The 13248-nt window shown below is 36.3% G+C and overlaps 1 protein-coding gene across 1 annotated transcript; it reads right to left on the reverse strand.

Moving 5' to 3' along the window:
- Positions 1–8288: 8288 nt before the first annotated feature.
- Positions 8289–11951, reverse strand: LOC114724502 (haloacid dehalogenase-like hydrolase domain-containing protein 3). The gene is made up of 6 exons (XM_028910854.1): positions 11463–11951; positions 11180–11286; positions 10075–10183; positions 9817–9978; positions 8656–8829; positions 8289–8568 (listed from the first exon to the last, which is right to left on the reverse strand). Exons 1-6 carry the CDS (start codon positions 11775–11777, stop codon positions 8539–8541), a joined length of 897 nt encoding a protein of 298 aa, XP_028766687.1. The 5' UTR covers positions 11778–11951; the 3' UTR covers positions 8289–8538.
- Between the last annotated feature and the right edge of the window lie 1297 nt (positions 11952–13248).

Genomic DNA, 13248 nt, shown 5'->3' on the forward strand with positions numbered 1-13248 from the left:
AAAGAAGGCTATGGTTAGCTCTAATTCTCAGAATAAAAATGTAATGTTGTGGCATCAAAGATTAGGCCACCCCAGTTTTGATTATATGAAGCATGTGTTTCCAACTTTATTCAATAAAAATTCTTCTCCTTTCCAATGTGAAACGTGTCAAATTGCCAAACAAACTCGCGCCTCTTATCCCAAACATACTTACAAACCTACTGCCCCGTTTACAATGATTCATACTGACATTTGGGGACCAGCCAAAATCAACACCCGAACAGGCACAAAGTGGTTTATTACATTCATCGATGATCACACCCGGGTCACATGGGTTTACCTTATGAAAGAGAAATCCGAAGCTTTACAAATCTTCAAAAATTTTCACTCGTTTGTGAGAACCCAATTCCAAACTCCCATCAAAGTTCTGAGAAGTGACAATGCCAAAGAGTATGTGAGTGGAGCCTTTAGGGAATTTCTTGAGCAGGAAGGAATCCATCACCAAACCTCATGTGTCTATACTCCTCAACAAAATGGAGTTGCTGAGCGGAAAAATAGGCATCTTCTAGAAGTAACCCGAGCTATTATGATGGAAAGAAATGTTCCAAGTTTGTTTTGGGGAGATGCTGTGCTAACCGCTGCTTATCTCATCAATCGAATGACCTCCAAAATTCTCCATTTCACTACCCCCATACAAAAACTCCTCGAGACCTACCCCACCTCACCTATCATCAATACCATCCCTCAAAAGGTCTTTGGGTGTGTCGTCTTTGTTCATAAACATGATGGGGGCAAACTTGATGCTAGAGCAGAAAAATGTATTTTCCTCGGATATTCCTCCACCAAAAAGGGGTATAAGTGTTATTGTCCCACTACCAGAAAACTCATAATCTCCAAAGACACAGTTTTTTATGAGGATGATGCTTATTATCCCAAATTACCCATTCAGGGGGAGCACTATGGAGTAGAATGGCTAATTACACCTGAACCTATGACCAACCCCAACACACATCTTACCCCTCTTGAACCTGCCATACCACCTGAACCTATGATCATTGTCCCTGAACCGGAACCAAAAACCCCTAGTCCTACACCTCCACTAGAGCACCAAAACCCCACAAATATCCCTCACCCAATGGAAACCAATGCTGAAATTGATGCAGGGGTGACAGAGTGTTCAAGTCCTCAATCAGGTGAGCAGGACAGTAGTAGTAGGGTTCCTTCCATTCCAAGGCAGCAACATGATTCCAATCCAGAGTTGGATCCTGAAGAGCTAGGATGGCCCATTGCACTTAGAAAGGGGGTAAGATCATGTACTCAGCATCCTATTCAAAAATTTGTCTCTTATGGCAATTTATCTGCTAGAATGCAAACCTTTGTGGTGAATAGCTCACAGGTGAAGATTCCAGAAACATTTCAACAGGCTATGAAAGATCTTAATTGGAAACGTGCCGCATATGAGGAGTTGAGAGCCTTAAAGGAAAATAACACATGGGATATTACCACACTTCCTAAGGGTAAGAAAGCAGTGGGTTGCAGGTGGATCTTCACCCCTAAATTCAATCCTGATGGAAGTATCAATAAGTACAAAGGAAGATTAGTTGCTAAAGGGTACACCCAGACCTATGGGATTGATTATCAAGAAACGTTTGCTCCTGTGGCAAAGTTCAACACCATCCAGGTACTCCTGTCCCTAGCTGCTAACCTTGATTGGTCTCTACATCAACTAGATGTGAAGAATGCTTTCCTAAATGGAGATTTGGAGGAGGAAGTGTACATGGCAATCCCAGATGGAGTAATAGCTCCACCCAACTCAGTTTGCAAACTGAAGAAATCACTGTATGGCTTGAAACAGTCTCCACGAGCGTGGTTCGACAGGTTTGCCAAGGCAATCAAAAGGTTTGGCTACATCCAAGGACAAGCTGATCACACTCTCTTCGTCAAACACAGTAATGGAAAGGTAACGATCCTAATTGTGTATGTGGATGATATAGTCATAACTGGCAGTGATGAAGTTTCTATCTCCCAACTCAAGAAAGCTCTAGCTAGGGAATTCCAAGTGAAGGACCTAGGACAAATGAAGTACTTTCTTGGAATGGAGGTTGCTAGATCCAAAAAGGGTATAAGTGTGTCTCAACGAAAGTACACACTTGATTTGCTCCACGAAACAGGAATACTTGGGGCTAAACCTAGTGAGACGCCTATGGAAGAATCATGTAATCTGGAAGTGAAACCAGACGGGGTACCAGTCAACTCAGAAAGGTACAGAAGACTTGTAGGTAAACTGATCTACTTGACTCATACAAGGCCTGACATTAGCTATGCAGTTGGAGTAGTAAGCCAATTTATGCATCAACCCCAGGAAGAACATATGGAAGCAGTATACAGAATCCTGACCTACCTCAAACTCAATCCTGGAAGAGGAATATTCTTTAAAAAGGGGAGTACAAGGAACATAGAGGTCTACACTGATGCAGATCATGGGAGAGCTGTGGATAACAGAAGATCTGTCACAGGATACTGCACTTATGTTTGGGGAAACCTAGTCACTTGGCGAAGCAAGAAACAGACTGTAGTCTCAAGGAGTAGTGCTGAAGCTGAGCTAAGGGCTGTAGCCCTGGGGGTATGTGAAGGAATGTGGGTGATCAGACTTCTGAAGGAATTGAGAATTTCCTATGAAGGACCTATGAACCTCTGGTGTGACAACCAAGCCAGCATTGAAATGACCAAGAATCCTGTGTATCATGACCGAACAAAGCATGTTGACATTGATCGGCACTTCATCAAAGAAAAGGTTGAAGATGGCACAATTAACCTGAGCTATGTGCGCTCAACTGATCAGATTGCTGACGTCATGACCAAACCTTTAGCCAGAGTCAAGTTTGAAGGGCTTCGAAGCAAGCTGGGAATGGTTGACATCTACTCTCCAGCTTGAGGGGGAGTGTTAGAAAGCCCCTAATTATCTCCCTTGATTCTCTCTATTAATTGCCCATGATATTAGCTAGAATATATATTTCCTGATTTAGTGTGATATGTAATTTATGACTGATTGATTCTGGAGGGATATTTTTTCTCATCCGGACTCTATATATTGTAACCCAATCATATGGAATAATACATGAGCATGAAATATTCAGCAAAATAAACAGGTTAGGAGCCAGATATTTTTCATTTAAAAAAATTGAAACATGCAATATTTATTCCTACCAATCCACCACAATGCACATAGATGGATATTAAAAGAAAGTTGGGACATATGTTGGGTAAGAACCTCCTTCTTCTTGTTTGTCTCTAAATGGAACAAAACAATGTTCCTAAAAGAAACAAATGGATTTAGGAGACTTATACTGCATAATTAGTTGACTGTTATTTGACAAAATTTTCATAACATGAGGGGGAGAAATTGAGTAGCTGGAAAAGAGAATGCATAGAATGCATTATTACTATCAAATGCAGATCCTCATATATATCACGATGGACCGGAAGTTCATCAAAATTGCATTCATGAAATGCTATAAAATATTTTACTGACCTGAATGAAAATTTTTAAATCTCTTATTCCAGCTAAAAATGCTCCAGTTATTATAAATAAAAATAAGACATGCCATAAGCATGAGAGGTTAATCGGTTCCAATATAAATATATTGAATAAAGAGGAGCATACAACTTAGAAGTTGTATTGAGGAGGCATGTACTCTGGAAGAGTGTTAAGACATAACTAATTGTAAAACCCCAGAAGAGGTTCAGGTACCTGAAAAGGAAGAAAGAGATCTCAACAAGTTATGTCACAAAAGAAAAAATGGAACCGAAAAGGTAAAGTTGTCGACAATGATTTTTATAAGAATATCGCGTGATAAAAAGAGGATCTTACACATCGATCTATCATACAAAGTAGATATAAATTTGGCCAAGAAGAAAAGGAAAAGGAAAAGGAAAAGGATGTGATGAAAATATCATTTCAATATGTGAAAATGAGCCTGCAGTCCCAACACATGAAATATAAAGTTTATGTAAATATGGACGTTTATGTGAAAATATAGATCTTCACAAATGATTATGATGAGACATATTACTTTGTAGTGGATATAATTTTACATATTTGAATAGTCTGACATTATGAAATATGCCTGTTAGATGACCCATGGATGAGGAGGATCATTAAATAGTAAAATTTACATGATAATCCTTGAAGGATCCAAAATATGCCAGGAGCATATATAAGAAAATCTTTCAGTATATAAAATAATATAAAGATTAAAATAATTTCAGTATAAATGATCCATTTTATAGTTTTGAATCAAAATATATGAAATTCCCTGAAGAATTTCACTTGCCAGAAACATACAATTCAAGTTCTTGAGCACAGTGATTAAGTTAAATAAGTTGCCAGAAGCAATCAGGGCGTATATGGTATAACCGACTAAGTAAATATCGGTTGAAGAAATTATATAAAAATGATCTAATTTGCCCGTGCATTTTTATGAAAAGATCTGAAAATGAGTTTGCTATGATTGTTGTTTATGTTGATGACATATATATTATTAGAACTCCTGAAGAGCTTACAAAAGTTATGGATTGCTTAAAGAAAGAATTTGACATGAAAGACTTGGGAAGAACAAAGTTTTGCTTCGGATTGTAAATACTTGAGAAATGGAGATTTTTTTTTTGTATCAAATAATTGATACAAGAAATGCCTTAAAGTATTTTTATATGGATAAATCACATCCATTATATACTTTGATGGTTGTGAGATTTGTGGAGGTGAATAAAGAACCTTATATATTTTGACAAGGTGATGAAGAACTACTTGGTCCAAATGTACCAAATCATAGGTCCAGAAGTACCATATCATATCTTATCACTCATGCGTGACGTCACATATCATTTGCTGTTAACTTACTGGTAAGATATAGTTTTTCACCAAAGACATTGGAATAGAATTCTAGATTCTTTTCTAATTCACATACTGGTAATTCCAAATAGAGTATTTATCTCACAATATCCAAAAGATGGTAAAATATATATCTAGCAAATTTGTTCAAATAAAAATCTAGCAGATTTGTTCACCAGGTCGCTTCCTATTACAATATTTGAAAAGTTTGTTATGATATCGGATGTCACAGACTCAAGGATATCAATTGATATTATCAAGAGGGGGAGTTAATACACACTGTACTCTTTTTCCCTTGTCTATGGTTTTTTTTCCCACTGGGTTTTCCTAACAAGGTTTTTAACGAGGCAGCATCAAATAGTGTATCAGTGAATGTGTACTCTTTTTTTTCTACTAGGTTTTTATCCCACAGGGTTTTCCCTAGTTGAAGTTTTTTAATAAAGCACATATCTTATATAATGGACATCCAAGGGGGAGTGTTATGAATATTATAACATGTGGATGTCCATCTCCTCTTCTTCCTCTTCCTCTCCCTCTCAACTTCATCATCAACTCCCACTACTTCCACTAGGCATTAATCTTCCACTACTCCATTACCTTTCCACTATGCCTTTAATCTTGTAACTCCCCCCACTCATATTCATGTTGTTCATTATCCACTATCTATCATTTAAGTACAAATGTAACTTATGTGTAAGACTATGTCTATAAATAAGGCATGCTATTGTATTGTGATGCAAGTGAAACAAGTGAAGGAATACAATATCATTTTCCTATTTTATTGTCTATTTCTCTTCTCCAATTTACTCTCATTGTTGGTTAATTTCATAACAACTCTTTATTTATTATTATGTTGATTTTATTTTTATAGAATATAATATATATATATTAAATAGAGATAAAATTAGAGAGTTATTGAATTTTAAATGAGAGTTAGTAAAATTTAAGATTTTTCTTAATTTGTATGAAATATGTTGAAAATGACTTATAAATAGGATCAAAAGAGTATGTTCAATAACATTATTTTATTAAGTTTTTTATTTCTGTTATTGAAATAATTATCAATTTATTTGTAAATTTGTGCAATTAAAAAATTATATAAACTATTTATAAAATTTAATTTAATTTTCTGATTCAGAAATTATTGTTTTAGTCGAAATAAAATTACCGTGACAATGCAATCACGAGAAGCTCAGGAGTCGGCAGTAATAGGCGCCAAGCATGCATAAGTATTCCCATTCCATTCCTTGCCATAGGTATTCTTGCAAACCAAACAAGGCATCATGATTTGACTGGAATGCCACTGTGTGAGGTTCACTCTATTAATTACTTCATTAATTATAATTAAAGGAAAAATTGCAGTTAGGTCCCATCCAGGTGAATTAAATACAAAAAAGTCTCTTGAAATTATTAAATTATTCTGAAGTTCTAAGAGACCTTTTTGCAATAAATTTTATTTGTTTAATTACCAAATTATCTTTTTTTTTTAAGTTTGCATTGACAACTAAAAGAGCAATAGTTAATAATTTAGGGTGCAAGAATTGACAACTATCGCGGCTGGTTTAACAACACATTTTTTCAGCATATCACAAAATATAACGCATGAGTTGTCATACCAGCCGCGATAGTTCTCAATCTTTATATCCTAAGTTGTCAATCACTGCTCTTTCAGTTATTAACACAAACTTAAAAAAAAAAAAAAGTAACTTGGTAATTAAATAAATAAAATTTATTGCAAAAAGGTCTATTAGAATTTCATAATTTTAAGGAATTTTTTGTATTTAATTCTCTTAGATGAGACCTAATTGCAATTTTTCCTATAATTTGTATCAACCATCAATTATCAATCAATTAATTTATTACAAATACGCCAAAAGCAAATTTAAGCTTCAATTGGGCTTACAGGCCCAATTAGCTAAGACAACTCATGCTCGTTTTAAATTGAGCAGGGAGCATTTGAATTCGCCTTTAGAAGTAATTATAAAGTTAAGTACTTTTTGCATTAAAAAATATTAATTATTCTTTGGGGTCTTCTCAGAGACATGGCTCGCATAATTAATGTACTAAGAACTAGATCAATTATTAAATCGGTCAAAATAGTAGGTCAAGGGTTTGTGGACCAGACTGAAGTCAGCCCGAAAGTCAAACAAGTGAAAATAAAAAAAAGTTTTAAATTTTTATCATACCATCTAAGGAGTAGATATTAACTTATTACCTTGAATTACAAACAAAAAAATTATAGACTTACAATTTATTTGACAAATTAACATCATAGGGGAATATCATATAAAAACAAATCACTATACATTAATCCAGTGACCCTAGCAAACTATTAAAATGGATACATGATAGCAAAATATTCCTACTTACAAGCTATTAAACACTAAACTGCTGGTAAAAAAAAATCTATTAAACACTAAACTAATAATTATCAATAGCTTAAGAGAGAAGAAAAGGTTTTTGGCTCAAAATATTTTTTTTTTTTGAAGAAAAAGGCAACCAGGTTAACCCACCAGCCCAGGCGGGTTAGCCAGGTTGATCCAAGGTTGGTCTGGTTTACACTGGGTCATCTTGGGTCAATTTAACCCCAATATGTATGGTCAACCGAATCAGTTACCTGGTCAGTTCATCAATTTTCGGGTTGAACTGACCAGACCAGTATCATAAAGATAATCGATTATTACTAGTCGCTAGTACTGTTCCTTGGCTCTTGGTCCCTTTCTCTCTAGAAATTCTCACACTACTGAGAGTGTATTTAGGATCACGTCTGGGGCCTAAACATGCATCCCAATTGACAAAAGCTTATTTTTTTTGTTAAAAGCAATGTTTGGTTTAACTATTTGGCAGTCTGGCTTTTATGTTCAAATGAGTTTTTGGAAAGAAGCTCTTACAGCTTACATTTTACAATGGAAAAGTAACAATACAGTGAATGTAAGGTCAGTACTTTTTTTTCTTATTGGCTTTGCTAATATAGAGGGTATATAATACAAATTGCTAATTCTTCAACTCTTATATTTGATTATATACCAACACATAAAATATATTTAATTAAATATCTTGGTATTTTTCAATTTATTTCCAATAATAAATTATTTTTTTTTGTTTTAATAATTTTATTTTCATTTTTTTTACAACTGTCACATTATATACATATAATATTAAATAAAAAATTTATGTCATTTTCAATCATTTCACATCTAAACTTATATCCAAACAAATTTTAATTTCTCCAATTGATTTTTTTACAAAAAAACAAGCCAAAACATAAATCATATTATACTCCATAACTTTGTGGTAAACATATACCATCTGACTTTTATCCCAACTTCAATTTGTAAAAGTTAGATTAATAAAAAATCACTTCTGTCACTGCTAATCCAAACACATGCTCACATTTTCACTGCCTAGCGTTCATTGGTTCACGGTAAGCACCAGTGAGATTAACAGCCAGCGAGAAAGCAATTGCAATTCTTCGCCGTCTAATTCCTTCACAAGATCACGACAAGTAGATATTTTTGGCCCAATGCATATTTTGGAAAGACGAAAAATTCTTCCAAAATCACTCAAATTTCAGCTGAACATATACACCCTCATTATATATAAAAATATACACACACACACACACACTAATATCATAAAACATTCTTCAACATGCTTGATTTGATCTGTCAAACTTGGACCCCAATTCTCTGAGCTACCTGCATCAGCAGAAATATTACAGTCACTAAAGTATTACACCCAACAAATAGCATACAAACCTATGTGAGCTGGAGATGCTAACATACCTCCCCGAAGGAATGAACGTCACTTCCCCAAAGCCAAGCATCACAGCCTGCATCTCTAGCGCCCCATATATCATTTCTACGATCATCCCCAACATGAACAGCGTCCTCAGGTTTTACACCCAACAGCTCACATGCTTTAAGAAATATGGTTGGATTCGGCTTCTCTGCCTCAACCTGTTTGACAAAGCCACATCCACCCATCATCACATAGAAATTGAGAAATCATAAATATGTAGTATAAAGGAGTGGGTGAGCGCATAACAAAAATTTTATGCCCACAAGTGTCTTGCAAAAAATATCCTCTGCATCGATCTCCTTGGATATTCTTCAGAGCTCATGCTTTGAACACAGAAGTGGAGTTTTGAATTTCCTAGGATGCCTCTGGTGGAGAAGAGGTTCGAAACTATTTTTTCCTTTCTTTTGTCCTTTTTTTTGGGGGGGGGGGGGGCAGGTGCTGGAGTGAATGAGTGATGACACTTGACCACAGACTTTGAAGATTTAAGGGCTTGAAGGTGTAGATAGTCTGGGATTGTGATTTCCTACAGTTTCCCCACCTTCCAACTCGTGCACAACATAGAGACTTAGGAGGCCTCAACTTCCATAGCTCTCTTGGGTTTTTCTTCATTCCAATCAAGAGGTAAATGCATGTGACTCCCTTTAGTTCAATGAGCATAATCAGAGTTGATATATTACACTTGGGGAAAAAAAGGTCAAAAAAAGAAGGAAGGAAATGGAGGTGGGACAGGTGTGTCACAGACCAAAACAAACCCAGAACTTATTTCCCCAAGCCTTCTGACAAATCATGTGAGAAAAGACTGGACAAAGAATCACAGAATGGGGAATTTAAGGGTAGTCAGATCAGGTTAGCACAAGCACATTACATCAGGCCCAGACACAGCTAAGAGTAGAGGGACAAGATTACAAGAAGGCAGGAATTAGCACCGCACTGAGGCGACCTCGTTTGAAGGATCAAGCGGCAAGACGCAAGACAAAGAATTACTGGAATTCAATGCCAACATATCTTTTTTGAAAGTCCAAGATACTCTGGATTGTTTATGACGATCAATAAAAATGCAAGCAGTCGTGAGATAAACAAGGGGGCGGGAGAATCTGCTTCCAGCACAAACTAATTCAACAATAAAGTAACGAAACTTATGCTACCTCGGCTGATACTGCTACTGCGTCAAACCAGTCATCACAGTTCAACGCCTTCAGTAGAGGTCTTAATCTAGTGTCAAAATTTGACACAACAGCCAGCTTTACACCAGCTTTCCTAATTGCTTTGAACACTTTTTCAGCCTCAGGATCACAGAGGTGCCATGCCTATGAATGATAGGTAGGAAAACATATCAAAAAACTGCTACCTAAAGGTTGCAAAAAATCACAATATATATATCAATGGTTTTCAAAAGATCTGACCTTATCTGTCATATAGTAGTTATAAAGTTCTTCAAAGTACTGAGAATCTGAACAGCCTGTGGAAAAACTAACTATGTATTGCCAGAAGGGCCTGCCGTCATTAACATATCTGCAATTGAGAAAGAATCAGAGTCTCAGACAAAACCTAAGACGATAGTTGATTGATTGTCTATAAGGTTGAATGCTTTAGTCACAGTTCCAGCTGCAATTAATGTAAGTTACAAGAAAAGACAAAATTTTATCCTCGGTCAAACCCTAAATTCACCTCACAGTTACCCTTTTACAAGTCGAAAACCAACCAGCGGCGTGTAGGCCACTACTTTCTAAAGCCCACAGTAAAAGCGAGTTACTGCATTATATGCCAGGGAATATAGTGTTCGTTTGTGTTATCAAAACTATGTTCTTCAGGTGGATGATATGGACTGGTATCTTATGTTTGAGCCCTCGGGATTCAGAGAAAGAAAATTTACTGTTCACTAAAAGGCCTGTTGGATATTGTGCCGGTATTTTTAAAGCAGAGACGCGGCAGGGTGGAAAAGGTAACTAAAGGACATAAAAGCTGCCTATTGGTGTTGCAAGTGCTTAATCGCTAGTCTTGGTTATTTCCGTTCCCTGATAAAAGGAGTTTGGGCGGATACAAAAACTTCTGCCATTACAAGTTTGTCATTTCTCATAAATCATAACAGTCCTCTTCTTCAAGATTACATGATCTTAAATTTTTATAAGAAGAAGCAACCAAGAAGGACCTCGCAGTGGAGCCATAATATAAAAATTTTAATGCTAAGTTATGAAGCACAACTCAAACTGTTAGGCGAAATTCTCCCCCCCTCCCTCCCCGACCCAAAAAGATCTAAATTTGAAAAATGCGGGAAGACTGTGCAAGTCACCCCCATGCCTCCTAATAAAAAGGAACAAATAATGGGCAGAGAAATGTTGGGGACCAAACAGACCATAAGAAATTCATTCTGCAAAACCAGTTCGCAATAAATGACCAAATTTTGGACAGTAATGTTAGTTAATATGAACATGTCAATTAATACACGTAATAAAACCCGAGGGGGTAAAACCCAAAATCAGATTTTCAACTCACAAAAATGATACGCACCTGAGCCGAGATCTACCCCAAGGCTGCCCATAAGCTCTTCTGTATCGGTGTAAAATCTCATCCTCCGAGTATTCAACCCCATACTTCTCCCCAATCTTTCTATATATCTACAATGCAACAACCGAATGGATTCATTTGCAATCAGAATCGAAGCACATGGGTGGGCAATGAAGAAGAAAGTAGTAGCCGCACTAAATTTGAAAAATCACCGAATAAACTCAGAAAAGAATAGGCACAGCCCAGAAATGCATGCGTCGGAAGACACATGAAAGAGTAAACCAACCTCGGCCATGGGTTGAGAGGGAACAACAAGAGTGCCAACAGCATCAACAAGCACAGCCTTGTGAGTGATGTCACCGTAGCGGGACTTCCTGTAATCCTCATAATCCTTCACTCCGAACGCTTCCAACCCCATGCGTCGCGAACCCATCGTCTCTGATTCCTCAGCAGCCAGAGCGGCGGAGGTGTAAGAAGACGATAACTTCTGAAGCGCGCCTAATTGGTGGAAACAGCCAGACCCTGATCTTGAATTGGGCGTTCGAGTAGAGAGAGCGGGAAGAACTCTCGCGAGCTTCGTTCTAGTAGCCATTAGAGCCATGATTTCATCACATTTGAGACGCTAACTCCGTGTGATTGTCGTGATTTTGTTATGAATATCTCATGCTTCGTTGGGAACTCCAGGCCAAGTTATAGCCCGAGAACGACTCGAAAGGCTTGAGAATCTGAGAAGAGAAGTCGCCCCACACTGGAAATGATCCGGGACTTGAACGGTATTTAAGAAATTTACAAGGCCGGCCCTGAGGAACGGGTCAAAATTGCGTGAAAATTATGTGGATCACCGGTTCATCAGACATTGATGCTGGATGTGTGTGGTCCTGTGATGTGATAAAAGGCGGATACTTTTCTCCGTTTTTAAAATTAAAAAAAAAACATTTTATGTGGCGATGAATAATATGACAATATGCCCAAATGGCTTTTCTCATTTCTGAATTTATATTTAAACTTTATAGTTTATAGTCAGAAGAATTTTTTTTGCCAACAAAAATTTGTAACGGCTAATTCAATTCCATAGCTTGGCAAAAAAAAGAAGAAGCCCGAATTCCATGTTTTTAGATACTTTTAATAGTACAGTTTTTATTAATCCATTTCTTTAAATGAGCATTTTCAATTTTTGAAATTACATGGATTTTGAGAATAAGAATCGCGTTAACAAATAATAAGCGAATAATGAAATAATATTACTGATACGTTCTAGTTTTTATGGGACTTTTTCCAGCCAACGTCATATATTGGGAATTTGGGAAATTATAGTAGTGTGTGTATATATGTATATATCATAAAAATGGATTATATTTATGTTTTTATTGATTGTGGTGGGAATTAATGCATCAAGAAATTTCCTAGACGCACATGATTGCAAGAATGGACATTTGGTTCAGGTCAAAAAAATAAATGGAAATTTGGTAACTACCCACATGAATGATTTTTCAAAAATAATAATAACAATAACAATAACAACCACAAAACTAGGACTGAGCAATGAACAGGGTGGGCTAACCCGAAAGTTAACCCATAACCCGCCCATTTATGAATAAATGGGCATGGGTTAACCCATAACCCCGTAGTAACCCATTTAACCCGTATTAGATGGACTACGGGGCGGCCCATTTGGTTTGATCGGGTTACGGGATAGCCCATTTATTTTTTAAAATTTTTTTCAATATGGCTATTTTATATATGTAATCTTGTAAAACTGTCAATAAATTTTGCATGCCAAATAGCAAATCAAATATGAAATAATATCAATCATATTTAATCACACAATCTCACTTAGATTCACAAACAATCAAAGTCTGATAAAATCATAAAAGTAGTCACCAATCATAAAGTCTCATAAACTTTGAAAGTTCCAACTTTCACCTAAAGGATAAAATAAAAGCTTAGACAAGCATGAAGGTTTAATAAAAAATGAATGAGAAACAATATCATTAATTAAATAAAGAATAAAAATATTTTTAAAAAATTTAAACTTAAACGGGCGGGCAGCCCAATACCTTGCCCATAGCCCA

This window comes from Neltuma alba, unplaced genomic scaffold (genome assembly GCF_004799145.2).
Source record: "Neltuma alba isolate B1F8T4 unplaced genomic scaffold, ASM479914v2 tig00012192_pilon, whole genome shotgun sequence".
Lineage (NCBI taxonomy): Eukaryota > Viridiplantae > Streptophyta > Magnoliopsida > Fabales > Fabaceae > Neltuma > Neltuma alba.

What these genes read in the sequence shown, in the direction of transcription:
- LOC114724502 (XM_028910854.1), bottom strand. Translation starts at nt 11,777, where the DNA reads ATGGCTCTAATGGCTACTAGAACGAAGCTCGCGAGAGTTCTTCCCGCT. An exon ending in TGGGGTAGATCTCGGCTCAG is followed by an intron (nt 10,184 to 11,179) that starts GTGCGTATCATT and finishes TCTCAATTGCAG; the next exon opens with ATATGTTAATGACGGCAGGC. An exon ending in ACTACTATATGACAGATAAG is followed by an intron (nt 9,979 to 10,074) that starts GTCAGATCTTTT and finishes TATCATTCATAG; the next exon opens with GCATGGCACCTCTGTGATCC.